The sequence below is a fragment of the Rhopalosiphum maidis genome, chromosome 4, assembly GCF_003676215.2.
Source record: "Rhopalosiphum maidis isolate BTI-1 chromosome 4, ASM367621v3, whole genome shotgun sequence".
In the NCBI taxonomy this organism is placed as follows: Eukaryota; Metazoa; Arthropoda; class Insecta; order Hemiptera; family Aphididae; genus Rhopalosiphum; species Rhopalosiphum maidis.
The window spans coordinates 725,048-746,139 of record NC_040880.1 but is presented as its reverse complement, the minus strand read 5'-3'; the positions used below and the strand labels follow the sequence as shown (position 1 = coordinate 746,139).

General features: G+C 24.7%; 2 protein-coding genes across 6 annotated transcripts; both read left to right on the top strand.

The window, feature by feature from the left end:
- Positions 1–322: 322 nt before the first annotated feature.
- Positions 323–10,676, top strand: LOC113561320 (activin receptor type-2B). 4 transcript variants are annotated; one of them, XR_003406157.1, is made up of 11 exons: positions 323–542; positions 4,683–5,016; positions 5,085–5,250; positions 5,314–5,450; positions 6,421–6,423; positions 6,515–6,673; positions 6,736–6,965; positions 7,030–7,216; positions 7,282–7,551; positions 7,625–7,847; positions 9,813–10,676. XR_003406157.1 is itself a non-coding variant. In XM_026967660.1 (10 exons), exons 2-10 carry the CDS (start codon positions 4,762–4,764, stop codon positions 7,766–7,768), a joined length of 1,551 nt encoding a protein of 516 aa, XP_026823461.1. In that variant the 5' UTR covers positions 323–542; positions 4,691–4,761; the 3' UTR covers positions 7,769–8,227. The 4 variants fall into 4 exon arrangements, 3 of the variants coding, with proteins under 3 accessions (XP_026823461.1, XP_026823460.1, XP_026823463.1); XM_026967660.1 differs by lacking the exon at positions 9,813–10,676 and having other exon boundaries at positions 4,691–5,016; positions 7,625–8,227; XM_026967659.1 differs by lacking the exon at positions 9,813–10,676 and having other exon boundaries at positions 7,625–8,227.
- A 1,909-nt stretch (positions 10,677–12,585) lies between these two features.
- LOC113560854 (52 kDa repressor of the inhibitor of the protein kinase-like) lies at positions 12,586–20,809 on the top strand. 2 transcript variants are annotated; one of them, XM_026966961.1, is made up of 6 exons: positions 12,586–12,712; positions 14,191–14,391; positions 18,507–18,568; positions 18,645–18,835; positions 18,974–19,305; positions 19,406–20,809. In XM_026966961.1, exons 4-6 carry the CDS (start codon positions 18,811–18,813, stop codon positions 19,541–19,543), a joined length of 495 nt encoding a protein of 164 aa, XP_026822762.1. In that variant the 5' UTR covers positions 12,586–12,712; positions 14,191–14,391; positions 18,507–18,568; positions 18,645–18,810; the 3' UTR covers positions 19,544–20,809. The 2 variants fall into 2 exon arrangements, with proteins under 2 accessions (XP_026822762.1, XP_026822763.1); XM_026966962.1 differs by lacking the exons at positions 12,586–12,712; positions 18,507–18,568 and having other exon boundaries at positions 14,052–14,391.
- The last annotated feature ends 283 nt before the right edge of the window (positions 20,810–21,092 follow it).

The window sequence follows — 21,092 nt, the reverse complement described above, 5'->3', positions numbered from 1 at the left end:
ATGATTCAATGTTATCGTTACACTTTTTTAAGATTATCTATAAGGTTGAGGTTATCACTATAATTAACTCTAAGTGGGATGATCAATTGGCATCGGGATGAAAACTATTCAAATTTAAACACTAATATACATGTTATACATATGTTTTTTTTATAATTTATAACTTATTTTAACGATGAACAGTTTTAAAAGATGTGCTTTTACACGATTGAACGATAAAATTAAATAAAATTCAGTAATTTATTAAATTGTTTACAATACATATTATTTGGTCACACTGTTCCTGCGTGCAATAATCCTTTTTTTATAGGGGTCGTCCATATTGTTTTTGTTGTGAAAAAATCACTAAAAATTCTTGTTATTAATATTATTATTATTATCGCATATTTGTTTGTAATTTATGTGTGTTTTGAGTTTACTTTTAATTAACTATTTTAATATGCGTTAATACGTCTTATGCAGTGTATGATGCCGACTCAGCTGAGCGCTTGTAATCGACGACATGCAATAAGATCGTCACAATTCCATCGTATATAATCTCGGTGAGTAACAATTTATTATCCAAACTCCAGTGTCTATAAGCAATATATACTTAATTTACTTAAGACGTATTCCAACCGATTATGAATAAACATTTCAGAATATTACGGTTATATTCCTACAATGTTAAATCATAGTATTCTTTAAGTTCCCCTGTTAAAGTTTTCAATCAAATATTGCATGCATATTATGATATCAAAATACATTTTTTTTCTCTATAAAATCTGTTTATTTCTCACTTATATATATCAACAAAATAACACTGATACTGTTTGACTTCATTATAATATTAAGTTCATGTACTAAAACTTGCATAATATAATGGTTACTAGGTAATAGTTTTTATCTTATCATTCATTTAACTAAAATTAAAATTTTCATTATATATCTAAAATCTTTACTTAAGCCAAATCAAGCACTTATGTATTGAAATTTAACTCGCAATTAATTTGAACGAACTTTATTTTTATTTTTTTATTTGTAACTGAATTCTTTTTAAGAGCTTATCATAACTATTACCTACATAAGACTGTAAATGTACCTAGTATCTACCTAAGTCTATAGTAGAAAGTGTTTTTAATGTTATGTTCCCAAATTTATATTTTGATTAGTTATGTAGAATACTTATTGTTAATTGTTTCCTACAACACTTCAAAAGCATTGATTTAATTAGAAATTTAAAAGTTTTAAATTTACAGTCTATGTATTTTAAGCTTTTTTAAATTAGGTAGGTTGTCTATATCTAGTAATATATCCTTAAAAGAAATATATTCTTTTTCTGAAACTCTAGAAAACAAAAAGAGATTCTAGTCTATTTAATTATAATTCAAAGAGAAGCTTCTAAATACAAAAAAAAGAAAATTAATAACTATTATAGACTGTGAAACTGGATTTTTAGATAATTAAGTGAATTGTATGTAACCTAGTCTTTACTTATAGGCTATAAATTATTGCTTTATTAGTCTAATGACAAATTATAACTGATAAAAAATTTATATTTCAAAAAAAAATAAATTGAAAGATTAAATATTTAGTCTTATGCAACCAAATATAAATATGATAGTATATGTAAAGGTCATATTTAAATGTGATATCATTGAATAAAATCAAAATTTAAAAATATTTACAACATAATAATAATGGCTTAATGTGTTTTAGTATTTACCTTCATGTTGATTAAAAAAGGTCAAGAGTTTAAATTCAAAATCAAATATTAAATATTAATGTACTTATATTTTATTTCTAAATGTTAGTATTTCGTCAAAACAAATAATTATATAAATATTTGTTGTGCAGATTAATTATTAAACTTTTTTTATTAAGAAATTTACTGTACTAATCAGTCATTGTCTATTTTTTTTTAAACTATGTTCATAGGATTTTTGTTTTTATAAATTACTATGTTATTCTTTGTTTCTTTTTAAATAATCACTTATATTATAAATTAAAATACTCATTGTCTGACTAATTTGCATATTATTATTGACGAAATAAGTTAAATCATACATCAGAAGCTATACTACTAGCTTGCTGCTGCCTCCATTATTAGATTATAACAGTGAAAGCAACAAAAGTATACAATCAGAATCAATCATTAGCGATTTTAATAATTGAAGGTTGACAAACAATGTACAAGCACATTCATATGTATACAAAATTGTACTCTTATTTTGAACAACTTGTGATTTTTATAATTTAATAATATTATACCTTGCTTATGCCTTAGCTGCATAGATGTAAATTGGAAAGGGGCTAAGTAGGGCTTAGCTCTCCCTAAGATATTTTAATATATATTTATCTATTATCTTTATTATAATAAATTATATAATTTATAATCTATATTTATAATATTTATAACCCATGATTATAGCTATAAATATAATGATAGTAATATGTAGATATGTTTTTATTGGATTTCCGTTCAGAATTTTTCAGAACATTAGTTTATGAATAGTAATTTGATGGCCTATTTTAAGGTCCTGCCGCCCAAATGTATCGTCATCTTATTATCTACTTAACGCAGACATGTGCGTGCAGCTATGCGGGTGCCAAGTATGACCACACACTAGCTGTGTCCCAAAGATATTTAGGAAAAAAGGTATAATCCGAATTCTGTCCTTAGTTTTTTCGTGTTATCTGAGTTGTGGTTCAATTAATTTTTGCCCACATCCTAATATTATTATAGTTCCCTGTTCAATGATAACGACAGTCAGCAGTCATAATAATATAGGTTTATAACATTATATCATGATAATTTTATATCTTAGCTGATAATTTGTTAACTAATAACAGTACAATGTAGATACCAAAATACCAAATATACTTTATTACTTTAATTGTTGATTTTTTACCGCTGAGAACGTTTCATCACTTATGGTTTTGAATTCTAATTTTTTTGTGTTTTACTTTTTATTTAATAGCTAATGAAATTAAAACTATGTGTAGTGAGAAAAATATATAGATACAAATTAAATACAATAGAAATAAAGATTATTTAAACTTAAAATATTTTTTAAACATAATATAACTACAATAATAGAGATAAACATTAAATAACTAAACATATATGTATCTAGATATAGTCAATATAAGATAAACAATTAAATTAACATAATATGAAAAGAACAAATTAAAATATAAATAATAGTAAAAGCAAACTATACTTTGAACATATAAGAATTCTGTTTTATTCATTTTATTTCCAACAAATAATAAAATATTGACTGGTGAAGAAGCTATTTAATTTTGAGAATAAAGATGAATGTGAAATAAGTTTTTTGTTTCTGAACTATTTAAAATAATTGGTATACTAGAACTCGGATACCATCACCTAGGAAACTTTTGTTCAATAGTATTACTGCAGTATATGTTATAAGCCTTTAAAGAGGATAATCTATAAGTGAATTAATTTTATCATGCTTGATACCAATCTGATGAAAGAAGTTGAGTTTAGACTTAACCAAAACTGTTTCAACCAACAATTTATATCAAGACAGACTTTCAGAACTGTCTTAAAACCTCTCCTGCCCTTGTCAACCTATTAGCCACTTTTGACTTCATATTATATTCCTTTATAAATTCCTCTGTACCATTGCTGCAGTATAACGTTCAACTAATCAAGAATATGCTGACTAACTGATGATTCAAATTATATATAGATGAAAAACTAGTAATTTTAAATAATATAATATATTAACATTTACAATATGAAGAAGATGGGTTAGAATTGGTTGTACATTATACATACAAATATATAATATAAATAGAGTGAAACATAACTTATTACAGAGGTATAAAGCAAAAAGGAATTGTGTTTCAAGAAACACTAGGAACTTTGGATATAGTTTTAAAGAGTAGATAAGGTGAATAAATTATTTCACGTGGAATTATATCTAAAAACTAGAAAAGCAGTATGTTTACAATTAGCTAATATGCTAAGTTCAAGATACCAAAGAGACTTTTATCAATAATCTCATTAAAATAAAATAACTTCAGAGTTACTTTCAACTATAAATTTCTTAATTCTTCTTAGGCTTACTAGTTCCTTAGCCAGATTTCAAATATTAAATTCCTCCATAGATTTTTTTAAAAACCCTTTATTCATTTTTCTTATAATTTTTCCAAGTTTCAATATACATATATACTCACTCCGTGTTAAATAAATGTAATTATATTCATTCCTTGTTATTTGGGTCAACCCATGTAATGCAAATACAATAAAAGTAATATTATTTTGAATACATATAGTTTTATATATTAATACAAATATTATACCTATGTAGTAGCCATATTTTTAAAAAATGACAGCACTCAATTATTTTGAATTCATTAAATAATTAATTAATATAATATAATTCATTGTTGATGAGAATACAAATTTGTTATCTATAAAAAAAAAAAAATAATTAATTTTTTCACCATCCTGATTAAATAAAATCTTTATGCATAGGTTACTTACTGATATTAAATAGAATATAAATATTAGTATTTTTGGTATGTTGATCTAGAATCTAGATTCTAGATGACTAACCTAGTGAAATCCAGATAAGCAAGACATCTGTAATCATATTATTATTTATACAAATTTATGTTTAATTTAAACTAAAAATTATAACTTTAATTTATTAAATCATTTATTTAAGTGTTTCAGAATATGGAGATTACAAATTTTAAGTGAAAGTAAATAAAAAAAATCACTTTTCAAAATTATTGAAAGAAACAATGGAACAAAAATTATGGATATGGATATGTAGTGTTTTATTCCTCGTTACTATATGTAATAGTGCTAGTCGCAAAAAATATGATGAAACTAAATGCCATTATTACAACCAAACTATTTGTGACAATTCTCAAAATGAAAAAAGTTGTACAAGTGCTATCCAGAATTGTAAAGCCGGAGAAAATGATAAGCCATCGTATTGTTATGCTGTTTGGACAAATGATACTAAGACAAATAAATTAGAAATTAAGCTTAAGGTAATATAACTTGATTTTTATGGAATTGTGTTAGTTTACCATATTTTTATTTTAATAACAATTTTTAGGGTTGTTTTTTAAATAATGTCGAATGCCAAGGTCAAAACCAATGCAAAGACAAAAAAGAAGAAATCAAACCTAATGGCTTAATGTTTTGTTGTTGTGAAGGAGATTATTGTAATTCTGAAATTCTATGGGATCCTATTCCGACAACTCCTCGAATAGAAACAACGTGTAAATAATAAACATACAATATTAATCAAAAAATTTAATAATAAATACATTTTTCTATCTTAGCTGCAAAACCATTACGTGATGATAATGAATTAATACATACTATAGTGTTTTCTACAATACCTTTGGTAGCTGTCGCAAGTATGTTTTTATTTGTTTATTGGGTTTATAAACGAAGAAAAATACCTCAATTTTCTCATGTAAGTAAATAAATTATATTTAAATTCTTTATTTTCTTTTGTAATAATTTATTACCTTATAAATTACTACTTTTTTGCTTAAACGGTTTAAATAGAAAAAATTAAAATACTATTATATTTAATCAAATGTGCAGTATAAAAATAAATCAATATTATTATTTCTTTTTAAATAGTTAATTAATTTTGTTCAAATTGAACTTAAAATATCTAAAAAAAATAATTGCCCTTGCATATTAATTAGATGTTATAGATCCAGTATTAATTACTTATGAGAAATCTTGTATTAAGTTTTTAAAACTAATATTTAAAGGTTTTTATGAATTTCTAACTACAAAAATCAATTTTTTGAGATTTTAACTAATTTCATCAAAATTTTTATTTTAAATACATATTAAAAAAAAATTGTGTTTATGTATTTTTATACATATTGTTAAAATAACAACTTATCCAAATCTTGTATTCAATTTTTAAGAATTTTGACCCTGCAAATGTTTTATCAATAATTTTAGAAAAATTATGACAATTAATTATTTGTTGAAAATTTTAAGTATCTTCAGTTTTTGATTTTTGTTATACAAAAAGAAAAAAAATATATCAATTTCGTCAAAAATTTGATTTGTATTGTTATTTCCATTTTTTAGTTTTGTTTTTCCCGGTTTAAAAAAAACATTACTGGGAATTTTTAACTTTTTATCTCCCCCTTTCCATACCAAATAAGTCCAGTTTACAAAAAAAAAAACAACATTGTAAAATCAATGTATTCATCAGAATTCACATCTAAAAATAAAAATTGTTTTCAAACTTAAGAATATTTCTTTTTTAAAATTATAGTAATTATTCAATAATTAATCCATTTATACCTCATTGTATAATTATTCCTATTCCTAAATTCATGCATAATAAAAAAATATATTGTAATTTACAATTGTTTTTTTCTTTTTTATCTTTACTTTGGAATTTAAATCTTTAGTGGGTGAGTTAAGCTAATGATATACATTGCATAAATTGTTTGATTTATTTTTGCTTAATTTTTTGTTGTAACAAATTATTTCCTGTATATTTAGGTTCCATCATCTGATAGCTCTCACTTAGGGAATTGTTCTCCTATACTCAGCAATCGTCCAATACAATTAGTTGAAGTAAAGGCAAGGGGCCGTTATGGTGCAGTATGGAAAGCTCTTCATAAGAAAGATACTGTAGCTGTTAAAATATTCCCTCCTCAAGTAACAATTTCTATTTATATATATATATATATATATATAACATATTATTATTTTTATTTAAGGATAAAAACTCATGGTTAGTAGAACAAGACATTTATCAATTACCACATATGCAACATGATAATATGCTATCTTTCATTGGGGCTGAAAAACATGCTAGTGTTATTGAAGGTGCCAAGAATGAATATTGGTTGATTACTGCTTACCATGATTATGGATCATTATGTGACTACTTAAAATCTAATATATTAACTTGGGATCAGCTCTGTCATATTGCTCAATCTATGGCAAGGTAAAAATATTGAACAGTTTATTTAATATCTTCAGGTTTTTTTTTTATTATTATTTTGTTTCAGAGGTTTGATGCATTTACATGAAGAAATACCATCAGAACGTTCAGATCAATATAAACCAGCCATTGCTCATAGAGATTTTAAAAGCAACAATGTTCTATTAAAACATGATTTAACTGCGTGTATTGCTGATTTTGGTCTTGCTTTAGTTTTTCAACCTGGAAAATCGTGTGGTGATACACATGGTCAGGTAAATACTTATTATTTATTACCTTCAATAATAAAGGATAAGATAATTTTTTATGAATTATTTAGGTTGGCACAAGAAGATATATGGCACCAGAAGTTCTTGAAGGAGCAATCAATTTTTCAAGAGATGCATTTTTAAGAATTGACATGTATGCATGTGGATTAGTATTATGGGAATTAGCAACTAGATGTACAGCACAACAAGGACCTATACCAGATTACAGGTTGCCTTTTGAAGAAGAAGTTGGACAACATCCATCATTAGAGGATATGCAAGAATGTGTAGTACATAAAAAATTAAGACCCGCTTTTAAAGATAGTTGGAAATCACATCCAGTAAGAAATCATTACAAAGACATTTTAAAATATTGCATCTATTAATATATGTCATTCTTTAAATTATTTTTAGGGTTTAATAGCTCTATGTGATACAATGGAAGAATGTTGGGATCATGATGCTGAAGCTAGATTATCAGCATCGTGTGTAATGGAACGTATTACATGGCAATGTCGCCAATATAATGGAACAACAGTAACAACATTAGCACCATAAAATATTTTATTTGTACTATAGCATAATATACATCAGCAACCTAGCTTCTGCAGGAGAAAACATGGGTTTTTCCTTTTATGTAAGTTAATTATCTATGTAACTTTGTAAACTCCTTATTAAGTTGTTGATGTACATAAGTAGTAAGTGTATACCTAAAAATCCGACCCTCTCACTGCCCTAACAATTTTTTTTCTTTTTTGACTAACCTATATATATATATTGTTTTCAATGTTCAGTGACAAATTATCGATAATTATAAAAAAATAACTTTGTTGAAGTTATAATATGGTATAATCATATACAAAACATTATGGGGGGAGATTTTCCAAGAGCAGGATCACTTACTACTTTAATAAATGTAGGTATTTTTCATTAATTGTTTTAAACCAGTGTTTCCCAACCTTTTTGTAATGGTGACCCTCAAATTTACCCCTTGTTGGTTATGCGACCCACTCCCACTAAAAAAAAAAAAAATTAATTGTAGAGTATGATTATATATTTATATTTTATTTATGGGTAAGTTAAGCCAGTTGCAATTCAAAAAAAAAAAAATTGTGACCCATAGGTTGGGAAACATTGTTTTAAACAATCCAGAGATCATACTAAAGGTAAATTAAGAATACACGTATTTTGCGAATTGGAAAAAATCAATTTTGTTGGATTTAAGTTTTATTGATTTATATGACATTATTAAATATATTTTAATAAATAAAATTTAATTATCAATTACTTGAAATATTTGTCGTTCTATTGATTAATTGTCTCAAGACGAAGTACCATAATTTTACTATTTTAGTTATCAATATTTGTCATGAATTTTCTTACTTGTGCCATACGTGCCATACCTGATGTATGGAATACATCAAAATATTTTATTGAAATTGATTTTCTCCATTTCTATGTGTATCTTAAAATAATACCTTTATAGTTAATAATTTTATTATATTCTTCTACCTCAAGTTATCCACCCTATAAAAAAAAAAAATGTGCCAATAATCTTAAGATGGTATTCATTGAGTATAATATGTATAATGTACATAATATTAGCTAATAATAAGATTTTAATTGTATTTAATAAACGAGTTTATACGAATATTTTATAATTGTAACAACTCATAATATAAATGTTTAAGCTAAAAATAATTACTTAACAATAATACTTTCACATCCTAATTTATTTTATTTGCTCCGTAATTATTGAAAGTTTTATTTTTAGATACATATATATATATAATTACATTTGCAGAACAGTTAGATGTTTATAACATTATGATTATAACACTTTTAATGTCATATTAATTATTGTTAATGTATAAAATGTGCCTCGAGTAATCAACATAAATAATAAAATATAAATGTAGGTTATACAAATGCCTAACCTAACCTATAAATCTCCTTTCCATAGTTAAAATAAACCTAGTATGTTATTATTTATGCTACTATTTTTTATAGCAGTTTATATATTGTATAATATTTTTATTCAAACTACCTAAATTAGTTGCAATTTATATAATTTGTTTAATTAACAGAATGAAGAAAAATATATTTTATCAAGCACTCCTTATTTTTTGGGAGAGTTGAGGTTTTTAGCATAAACTAAATGTGATTTGTTACAGCTAATTACTGGATATTTTAAATATTTTTAAAGTTGATGACTTAAATTTAATTTACAAATTGTAATTTTTATTTTAAAAAATACCAGCAGACTAGTGACACGTAACAAAAAAAAAAAAAATTAAATTACAATATAATTGTAAAATACCATTTTTCCTTATGTTCTATACTATACATTATTTATACTACATATAAATTGTAGCTAAGTAGTTGTTTAACATAATTTCATTATCTCTCCCTTATTTCATTATTGTTGCCATGTTATATTTAACCTTAATTTAATTTAATCTGTAAATGTGCTGTATTTAATATTTCAAAAATATTAATTAATGATAACAAGTATAATTATTTTAAAATGTCTAAATAAACAAAATTAATGACACAGGTATTGAAAAATATTATAGCTAAGATATTATTGTATAATGTTTAGATATTATATAAGCAGGGCCGACCAACAGAAGCTATGGGTGATACAAGGACTCGTCCAGGGTGTCGCTTATAGAGAGCCTCCAAATTCAAAAAAATATATTTATTTTACATTATTTTAAGATTTATTAAAATACATTTTTACATTTTAATAACCTTTAGTAAAAATTCATACTTAAACATTGTGAATGATTAGTGTTATATACATGAACTTTTAAGTTATAACAATAATAGTAATAATTTAAAGATATTATATATCAAGCTATTAGTTATGATATTTGATAGATACTTTGAACTTACTGGTCTTGGTAAAAAAACATTACAATATAGGTACTTATCAATTACCTTAAATATATAAAGTAAAATTAATGTTTAAAATTATAGTTAGTTTTAGAAAAAATAAATTTTAGTTCAAAATGATTTAAATTATTATTTATTTGTACTTTAAGTCCTGGTATGTATTAAATCCTAAAATTGATAATAATAAAAAAAAAATCTTAAATGCTTAATATTGTAAATAAAATAAATATAAATAATTAAAGAAATGAGAAATAAAATCGTTCATTAACTAAAGTTAATTATTCTTATAAACATTTATCATATTAGAAGATTGATTCGGGACAAAGGGGTCGGCCCTGTATATGAATATTGTAAATTCATATTTAATTAACTTGTTTCAACTTGAGATTACATTATTTAAATTACTTAAAATTAAAGTAGTATAAAGATTTTAGATTTTATCTGTCATTGTTGTTAATTTTGTCATTTCATTTGGCTATGGTTGTAAAATTGTTTAATTATTTACATATAGGTACTAATATTGTATAAAATAGTTCCTTTATTATGAATAAATCTCTCTTCTTTTTTATTTGTATTTTATAATTAAAATTATTATTATGATTTTTTTTTTTTTTTTGTTCCTTATTAATAAAATATTTTATATAAGTTAGTACAACTACAAGCAAACTCCAAGACTGCTGCTTCATACACAATAGTTGTTTGTTTACATTCAAAATAAATAAATCTGCACATAATTTTTTTACATAACTTACTACATAAATAATGTATATAGAAAAACAGAATAAATTGTAAAGTATTTACATTTATATTTTAAACATTGTTAAAGAGTGTTTAATTTTTTTATTTTTCAAATAATACAGACTTTATTTTACTATAACTTTTACATTTATATGATGTGTAATACCGATATGTTTATATTATATTATGTTTGTACAAGTGAGTGTATGTGTATGTTTGTATATTTGCATTTATGTTTATGTGTTTAATATAATGTAAAGCTTAAAATATTTTTTGTTTTTTTCACGGTACAGGGTGTGGATATTTTTGAAGGTTTTGTTTAATGGATGGTTGGTTTGTTGCCAATTTAATTTTTTTAAAAAAAAAAACCAATTTGTGAATGAGAACAAAACAATTAACTTTTATTTTTTAATATTTTTGTGAGTTACTCACCTTTTTACTGAACCACCAATGTCCTTGTAGCATTTGAATAGACATTCAAATTTGGATAATTATATTTCTTAGTTTGTTTAAATTGGTATTTGTATACAAATGTAAATATGTAATGTCATATTTTCATTAAAAAGCCTAAAATAATAGTATATTTATTTCATAAATTAGTTATTAAGTTTTTAAATAGTTAAAAAGAAAATAATATTCACAGATTTATTTGTATAAATAATCAAAATGTAAATAAATTAATTGTGTGTATAATATAATTAGATTTAAATACTGAATTTGTTATTTTTTTCACATTACATTGTTCTCACTTTCCGATGAGCTAGACTCACTGCAACTGGTATCTTTACTAGATTCCTCATCCACTATAAATTACAATAAAAATATAAAATGTTTAATATATTTATTATATTTTAAAAATTATAACAGCAGAATGCTTTGTCCATTTCTTATTCAGCACATCTGCACATATTGTAAGCAACCAATTGAACTTTGATTACATAGCCAAAATCTTAAGTATCAACATTTATCTTATAAAAATAATTAAAAAGAACAAATGCATATCTATATACAAGCTTTATTTTATACATAAGATTTTTAAAAAGTTATTAAATTTAAAAATTAATAATTGGCGGAATGCATAAACATTATTACTAATAATTTTTTTTTTATAATAAATTATGATGGCACATTTTCCCCTAAATTTTATTGTTACTAGTTACTGTATAACACCTTTGTATTAAAAGTGATTAGATTTTATGCTATGTTTGTTAGATGGTAATTTACTGTTGTGCACTCTGAATATTTATAAATATTTTTAACAGATAGGTATAATGCAGAGTTACTCACTCATGTTTATTTTTTTTGTAAGTAGTTCGTGAAATGTCATCATTGTCTCATTTGTCTGTTCATAACTCAAAACTATAAACAAATAATGTAAAACAACATCCGAATATGTAAATTTATACAGTTTAATATTTTACTTGTATTGCAGTAATTCAATGCAGTATTATAATTCTTAGCCATCAATGCACTATGCATCTGTAATATTATAAGTTCTACTATTATATTGTTTTAATTGATTATAATGTCTTTATTATTATTATTATTATTAGGTATTAATTACTTTTATGAAGAAATCCACTGGTGCTCTATTGGATTCAGACATTTTTAGTTTGATAAATGTTTATGCATTTATAGTTTTGTGGTTTCTATAGAAACAAATAACCTCATAAAGTTTTGAAGTTAGTTCCGCCCTTTTATCTCCTCATTATTTTAGTACCTATTTAATATTAATATTATTTATATTAGTACATTACAAGTTTTTAATTAACATACATTTTAGGGTTTTATCAGGATATTGCAGGATATCATGAGTAGTTATGGACTGTGCCAAAAAGATATCAGTACTTAACGATGATACAAATGGTATGAACAAGTTTTTGTATACAAATAACAATTAGTAATTTCTGCTCTTAACATTAAAAACATAACTATATTAAATGATATCGATGCTGAAGACATTATTAATAAAAAAGTAGATAATCTATTAAATAAAATAATATGTTATTTTTTTTTTTAACTTATATTATATTCTGTTTTTATTAAGTGCAGAAAATTAGTTATTTTTTAATAATTACTTATTATTAATTTAAACACAACAATACAACATTTTTTATGTATCTTTAAAATAAGCATATATTTTACCTAAAAAAAAAAATCATTAAATATATTTAAATCATTAATCATTAAAATATAATATGTTAGATACTAGAAGAATCATTATTTTATTGAGTCATTTCTCAAATGATTAAGAACTGTTTTAAATTTTTAATAGTCATTTTTAAAGATTTTATTTGATTAAGGTTGGTTTAGACTGCTTAAAATATAAAAAATATGTGTATTCTAAAATATTTGAAATCTGAAGTTACCTAGGTATTCTATTTAAAATTTTCTATTGTTGCAACTTGTATCATTATTCATTCCAGGATCTATTCTAAGGACTTGTCAACAACACATTTCTCTCTACCCCTCTATCACAAGTCAAAATTATAACTCTACTCTAAATGTAAAAAAATCATTATTTTATAAATATACTAAAAACGAACTTTTTTCTTTTATTCACTACTGTTAATTTTATTTAACTTTTTTAACACAAATTAATATACGTATTTTAATTTATTGCAATCGTTTATAACTAACTTATTATGGCTTATTGCATAAACGATCTAACTAGTCTTTTACACACTCGTCTTTGACCGTCCGTACAAAAAGACAATAATAACGCGTCTGGGGCTTTAACCGACAACTGGAATCCTCATATAATGTGTGTATGTGTGTGCAATATCTTATCGTTATATTTTGTCCTATTCGATATCTGTAACTTATTCTTATCCTTAAACCTTAATGGCTAACAATTATTATAATTATTTTATTACACATTTTAAATTTAAAATGGTTATGATGATTTAGGCGCATTTACTTACCTATCATATATCTACTAAAAATGATGAAGATAACTTATTAACATTTATAAGAATAATATTATATACGACATACTAAGATAATGTTGCAGCTACATGTATTGTCTCCATCTTGTAAACACATAACATAGTAAATTACAATTTTTTTTATACTATTATACATACTAAGTAATAAAGATAATATACTGTTCTATTACATAACTATTACCTACCCAAACGTAGGTACAGCCGTACAAGAGTCATGAAATCAGAAACATTTTATTTAATCTGTGTTTGATATTTGATTGTGTGCGACAGGGTTCGGTGCTTATAGCATTTGCATACTTTTTTTATTTATTGTAAAATAAATTTATTTTTCAAGGCCGTGATACCTGAATAACCAGATATAAAATTTAAATCTACATATCTTTGCATATTTCATAGATTTTTCAGAAGTGCTTATTTAGCATATTTTGGAAAATTATTCAAAATGTCAACCGATCTAAAAAAAGGCCACTTCATTTGACGTCGAGGCGGGGTCATTTTCATCGTACAAAACTCTGTTATACGACAATCAAAGAGCTGAAAGAGCATTTATATTTGAAAACTTACGGAAACATTTAATTATTCAATGTAACATTGAAGGTAAGAAATAAATGTAAAATTATTTATTTATCGATTTAAATGAAAAATTTAATTTTTAATTTTTCCCATTATTATAATATATTTGACGAATAAAATTAAAAAAACTCGGAAATTCAAGAAACAATAAGTTGACAATCAGTTGATTTTTTTATACTAATTGACAATCGTAATTAATAATTATTAATAAAATAATAAATATATTAAATATATATTTTTAAATTTTTTATGCATATTCTAGGGTTTTTAAGTGCATATTTTAGCGCTTATTATTGTGTTAGTAAGTTCTCTAAGTCCCGAACCCTGGTGTGCGATATTAACATTATTAACGGTACGGTTTATTACATAAATTATGAATATTCTCGGGCGTTATGACTTGAGATTTAATAGTGTATTTTTAAATTAGATCATTAGTTTAAAAAATCAATTTTTTTTTTAATTTTTACAAGTAAAAACACAATCTATATAAATTATTGCAATACGCAATAAGGCTGACACATAACATGAATTCAGTGGCAGATTTAGGATTTAATTTTGGTAGGGACCCTTAGTCCAAAACGCAAATCTTAATTTTTTCAGTAATTAACAAATATGTGTATTTAACTTATTCCAATGGTGTGGGAGGGGGGCCGAGGCCCTTCGGGCCCCCCTTAAATCCACCACTGCATGAATTACTTGAATAAGAAACTACCCATTAGTGACACTTAGCTTGGCAAATATTTATATTGTTGAGAGATATTTTTAATTTACAACACCATTTCCTTTTGAGTCTGCGTTATGGATTTTCTGAAAGTGTGAAGTGTATGTAACTCTTTTATTAGTGGGTTGGGGCAATTTTCTAATTTAACAAAAAACCGTTTATAGAATAATCCCCCTTCAGTTATAACAGGTTGGATATCTAAATCTTAATGGAGTGATAAATTAGAGACATAGAAATTAGAAAAGAGCATTAGTGGTATTTTTTAAGTAATATTTTGGAAGACTTGAATTTTGTTCAAGTTTGATTTTTTTGCTGATCCCCAGAGTTGTAACTCATATGTCTGTATGTTTTAGTAAAATTATAACCCCCATTAACAGATCTGAATATAATACCTCAATGATAGTGGGCCGTTATAATTTTCACTTTCGGGCCCAAATTTTGGAATTACGCCACTACTAAAAATATTATCTGTTATCTCTTAACGGTTTTTTACAATATTTTGATTTTTAAACCAGTTATGCGTATGTAAAATACTAAAATATAAAAACACTCATAACTCACTTAACAATTAAGATATCGTAAAAAACCGACGAAAAATAACAAATAATATTTTTATCTTTAAGTTTAATAATAGATCACATCAATTCATTCTAATATTGAAACTAAGAGATATCTAACAACACAAAATTGGTTCTACTGAACGCAAATTTACTATGTTGTACGTAAGACGAAGTTAACAAAAGCATTCTATAATCTAATTTGTCTAATTATTAAACTAGCTTTGATCAGATAAGCATCTAAATTATTTTTCGAGTACCTACAATGATTTGAAATATTTTTTTAACTTTATTATAAAAATATCTACTATATTCTGCACTGAAATAAACTGCATCACTATACATCCTTTACAGGTTTTTTCAGAAACACGATGGCAGTAAGAGTTTTGCGTAACATTTTAAATTTCTATAGATTGATAATTGAATACAAATAAGTAAATATATTATATGTCGCCTATGTCGGTTACAATAGTACCAATACTTGTTTTCAGTATAAATTCTTAATTATTTTTGGACAAATCGAGTTTTAATCAAAAATTGTTTTGCGTCTAACCAGCCCAAATTCTCTTTGAATTTTGATTTTGAAAAATAAAAAAATTTTAGAAAAATTATCTATTTAATAATTTACTGTAAAAAAGTCAAAAGAGGATGGGTTATCATTTTAAAAACAAAAGTTTGTATCTCATAAGGATCCTCGACCTCATTATTGAAAAAGAAAAAGGGCGGTGAGAATGTTTGACGAATCACTCAATAAAAGAGTAAAATAATATATGCTCGTTAATATCTACTAACCTACCGATAGGTAAATAAAAAATACGTTCTAAAATTGATGCAAAAACTAATAATTTGCAATACTTTGATTGTTTATTATTTTGTTTTCAGAATTTTGTTATGATTAATATTTACTTTTTAGGTATAAAATATAGTATATTAAAAGAGTGAATGTAATTATTCCTACACTGCATACATTATTATTTATATAATAATTATAAATAAAATATTCTACAATTTATATCATATTGGTTTATTTTTTTTTCTATCGAATACTCGAACTCACATTCGTAGGTACCTTCTTCCGTGTAGGAACTAACATATACATATACACATACTCTTTTTTATATACTGTATATAGAAACTTGCCTATCTCATTTATATATTCGTGTTGAAACTTACGGTTGTCCTAATAAATAAAGCATAATGCGTTTAAATGCGTTTAGTCGAATTATATTTTTACTCACATAACAAAAGCAATGTGTTTGAGCGAGTTCCTTAAATAGTGTATGAGCGACTTTCTTATAATGTGTTTGAGCGAATATGATACGTCCAATATAATGTCCATTTATGGTAAGTCTACTTAACTGGTACAATGCCACCGCCGATCAGCTAACAGATATCTTTTGGTACCTACGGGCTACGACCGTCGTCACTCGTCAATACTTACCACAATATAAAAGATAAAAGTTTCAAAATTATATCATAAAATCTACAGGGAATTTAATTTTAAAACTAAAACAAATACGTTCCACCAAAAAACAATCCATTTATAATCATACCCGTGAAATTCACGGAAAGTCTCAAGTGGCCAAGTCTTTCAAAACGAGAAGGAAAGTACTGCCTAGCCTAGGTGTAGTACCTAAATACATTAAAGCAATTGTGACCAATTTCGGCTCATCGAACATTTATTTAGTCTACAATACCCATCATCACTTTTCCTTAAATTTACACACGAAACTTACTAAATACACTTTTCATACTTGCGATTTATTTGTATTCAGTGATTAAATTTAGTTCAAAGAATCTATACCATTACCAGTTCTGTAGTCATATATATGTATATAATTAGTAGATTATAATAATGTACTATACCCATACATTGTAAACGATGATTCAGACGTAAATATTTTTTTTAGGTCAAGTACACTTTCTAAATGACTTTTTTATCCCCACATTAAATTGTATCTACTATAATAAAATAATATTAACTTATTTATATTTATAATACAAATATGTGTATAATAAAATAATATATACTAAGTGATTCACTAAGCATGCTCATCCCCTTTTTTTTGCTTAATTGTAAATAATATAATTCTAAAATTATGAAAAAAAAATTGAAATTATGAATGCTTAGTGATAAGATGTATACAAATACATGTATACATATTTATTAACAAAAACACTAAAAAGTGGTTTTTTCTAAAATTTATTTTAGTCTCTCACCACTGTTTTTTTAATAAATTAATACATGAATTATTGGCTGAAACCAGTGAAATCATACCTGTACATTTTTTTTTTAGTATTGCCTATCTAGTATCTACACTTCTATCTAAAATTCTTAAAATAACTTATAAGTTTAACTGTTTAAGACATTTTCTTAAGTATACTGTAGGTAACCTATACATAAAAGGTTTCAAAAGCACAGAAAACTTAAGAATAATAAATAATAAAATAATAAGTTAACAGAAGTCTATAATTTATTTTTAATAAGATTGATTTCAACAAAATTTGATTTTTTCCAACAATATCTAATTTTTTAGCAGAAATCACCTTAAAGTTGAAGATAATTGTCAGACAAAAAAAACATAATTGCATACAACCGATATAGGGATATCCAATATCGGCGTCTAGAACATTTCAACATACTTTCCACATTCCCTATCCCCAACAGTGACGTAGTTGTGGGGGGATGATGGGGATAGATCCCCCACAGAGCTTTTTTTTTTTTTAATCTTTAATAGTCTCAAATTATATTTTTTGCCTATCATATTATCATACATTCATACAATCATACGCAATGCCATAGATCCACCAAGTGTTTTTCTACACATTTCTATTTGACCTGACAAAAGACATTGTTTCAGAATTGAAATCTATGAGAAGCGAATGTGATAACGAGTTAAAAAAAATATTCCTACAAGCAAAGGTTAAAAAAATTACACAAATATATATTAAGTATATACTAGTTATTGATATAAACATTAAAAAAAAAAAAAAAATAGGTTATGGCTGTTAAAATGGATATTGAGTTGACAATCAAACGGTTGAATAAAAGACAAAAAATCGAGCAAATCCATTGTCTGATCAAAAAATGGATGCGGAAACTTACTATAAAATAACTGTTTTTATACCAAATGTTGATTATTTCATAACTGAATTGGAAAATAGATGGCACACTCAGACATTTTCAAAGGTAGTACAATAATATAATATTATGTAGTCTTATATAAAAGATTAACTTATGTGTAAATAATAGCGTAGTATTATTTAGTAATATTAACAAATATTATTATTATTTATTAGTGTATTTGAAATTATTTTACATTTTTAGGGTTTGAGAGTTTATTTTCTTCTAATACAGTTTTAACTGAAGTTGAAGAAACTTCATTTAAAAAATTAGTTGAATTTTACCAACTAGATGTAGAAAACTTAAACATTTTACTGGTTGAGCTAAAGTTGTGGAGGCACAAACTAAACAGATCATCTAATAATGTACCAAAATCAGCTCTTCGAGCGCTTATTGAATGTGATGCTAATATATTTCCTAATATATTTATAATAATCAAAATTTTATGTACATTGCCTGTATCCATTACAACACCTAAGTGGATGTTTTCATCCCTTAAAAGAATAAAAACATACTTAAGAAATGCCATATCTGAAGTAAGACTAAAAATCATTAACTTTTTATTCATTGTCATAAAACGATTGTCATTACATTTTCATAATAATTAATTAATAATCATTATTTGTTATTAAATAGGATCGATTGAATGGATTAACTATGTTGGCTTTCCACAAAAAAATACATATTGACACAGAGGAGATAATAAACAAGTCAGCCAAAAAACCTAGGAAATTGGATTTTTATCTTATAAATAATAGAGTTTATGGAAATTAAATTTTTGTATTAATGTAACTGTGTATATAATTATGTTTAAAAAAAAAAATAACTGTTAGGAGGGTGTGGGAGCAAAGCCCCCCACTTTATGTTTATCCAATTAATTAAATACCCCCCCCCAGAACCAAATCATAGCTACGCCACTGATCCCTAAATATAATTAAAATAAAAGTTAAAGCCATTAAATATTTTGATATAGTTTAAAGTTATAATCTTATAACCTACCTATAGTTAACAGCTAATCTATAGCTAATAAATATAATTTATAATAATATTATTTTAGTATTTAGTGAGTAGTTTGGTAAATAGTATAACTAGTATAAGTATTAAAAAGGCAGAGCCGCAATTCGCAAAGGTAATTTAGGTACATACCCACCAATAAGGTGGGTACCATACATAATATAGTCTATACTCTATAGTCTATGGTATAGAGCAGTGATTCTCAATCTTTTTAGTACCGCTACCCAAATTTATCCCGAAATATCTTTCGTGACCCACATGGTTTCACTTTTCAAAAAGTAGTTATAAAAAACAAAATTTGTATTATATAAATATGTATGAATTTGTAATATATATTTAGTATTTTATAGGTTTATAATCAATTTATTTTTATAAATGTACTTTTAATAATGAGGTGTATGCGAAATGTTTACTTGTTTTGTTATGGTTAATAACAGCATTGACATTATAATTCAAAAAATTTTTTCGCGACCCGCTAAAAATTGACTAACGACCCACCAATGGGCCGCGACCCTCACTTAGAGAAACGCTGGTATAGACTCTATACTCTATAGCAGGTTAGGTTAGGTTCTGTAATCATAATATTAGTATACTAATATACTTATATTATTTTATACGTAGTATAATAATTGCATGCTTTCATGTTTTACGTTAATTTATACGATTTATTAATTGACATAAAATAAATAATATTATTGTTTACTCAATTTTCTATTTACCGGTTTATGTCACAATAATACCTATTTGTTCATTTATAATAGCTATTTTTAAACCATACAATTCTTCATTTCTATTTTTGAATCATATTTTTAATCATATATTGTATCTAACTTTTTTAATTAGTTAATTAAGCAAAAACATTCCACAGACCGTGAGGCTTGCCAAAACACATGCTCATCTAAACAACGTAAATACAAGCTAAAACCCGTATTCTTAGATCTTTAATTTGAAGTAGGTGTGTTAATAAAATGTTAAATAATAACTTAATAACAGTTATTTTTCGTAGATGGTTAAATAATTAATATGATGAATTAATGTAATATTATTTTTTATTAAAAACTAATTTAAAAACTATTATGTGGAAATGAACACCAATAATTTACGATAATTTCCATAGAAATTTGTTTTCTATTGTATTAATTTTAAAATAATAATATAATTTATTTATCTGTAGATATATCTAGTATGTATGAATATTAAATAGTTTTACATTTTGAGAAGAAGTAGTAGAACGACACACGTTACATATATTTATTTAAATTAATAATGATGTTTTTTTAGTTAACACGTCATAAATGACCTAACTTAA

Excerpts from the sequence above, each read along its gene's own strand:
- LOC113560854 (XM_026966961.1), top strand. The coding sequence starts at position 18,811 with ATGGCACACTCAGACATTTTCAAAG. Across the intron at positions 18,836-18,973 it reads ACACTCAGACATTTTCAAAG|GGTTTGAGAGTTTATTTTCT; the intron begins GTAGTACAATAA and ends TTACATTTTTAG. Across the intron at positions 19,306-19,405 it reads TAAGAAATGCCATATCTGAA|GATCGATTGAATGGATTAAC; the intron begins GTAAGACTAAAA and ends GTTATTAAATAG.
- LOC113561320 (XM_026967660.1), top strand. The coding sequence starts at position 4,762 with ATGGAACAAAAATTATGGATATGGATATGTAGTGTTTTATTCCTCGTT. Across the intron at positions 5,017-5,084 it reads AATTAGAAATTAAGCTTAAG|GGTTGTTTTTTAAATAATGT; the intron begins GTAATATAACTT and ends AACAATTTTTAG. Across the intron at positions 6,674-6,735 it reads TTAAAATATTCCCTCCTCAA|GATAAAAACTCATGGTTAGT; the intron begins GTAACAATTTCT and ends TTTTTATTTAAG.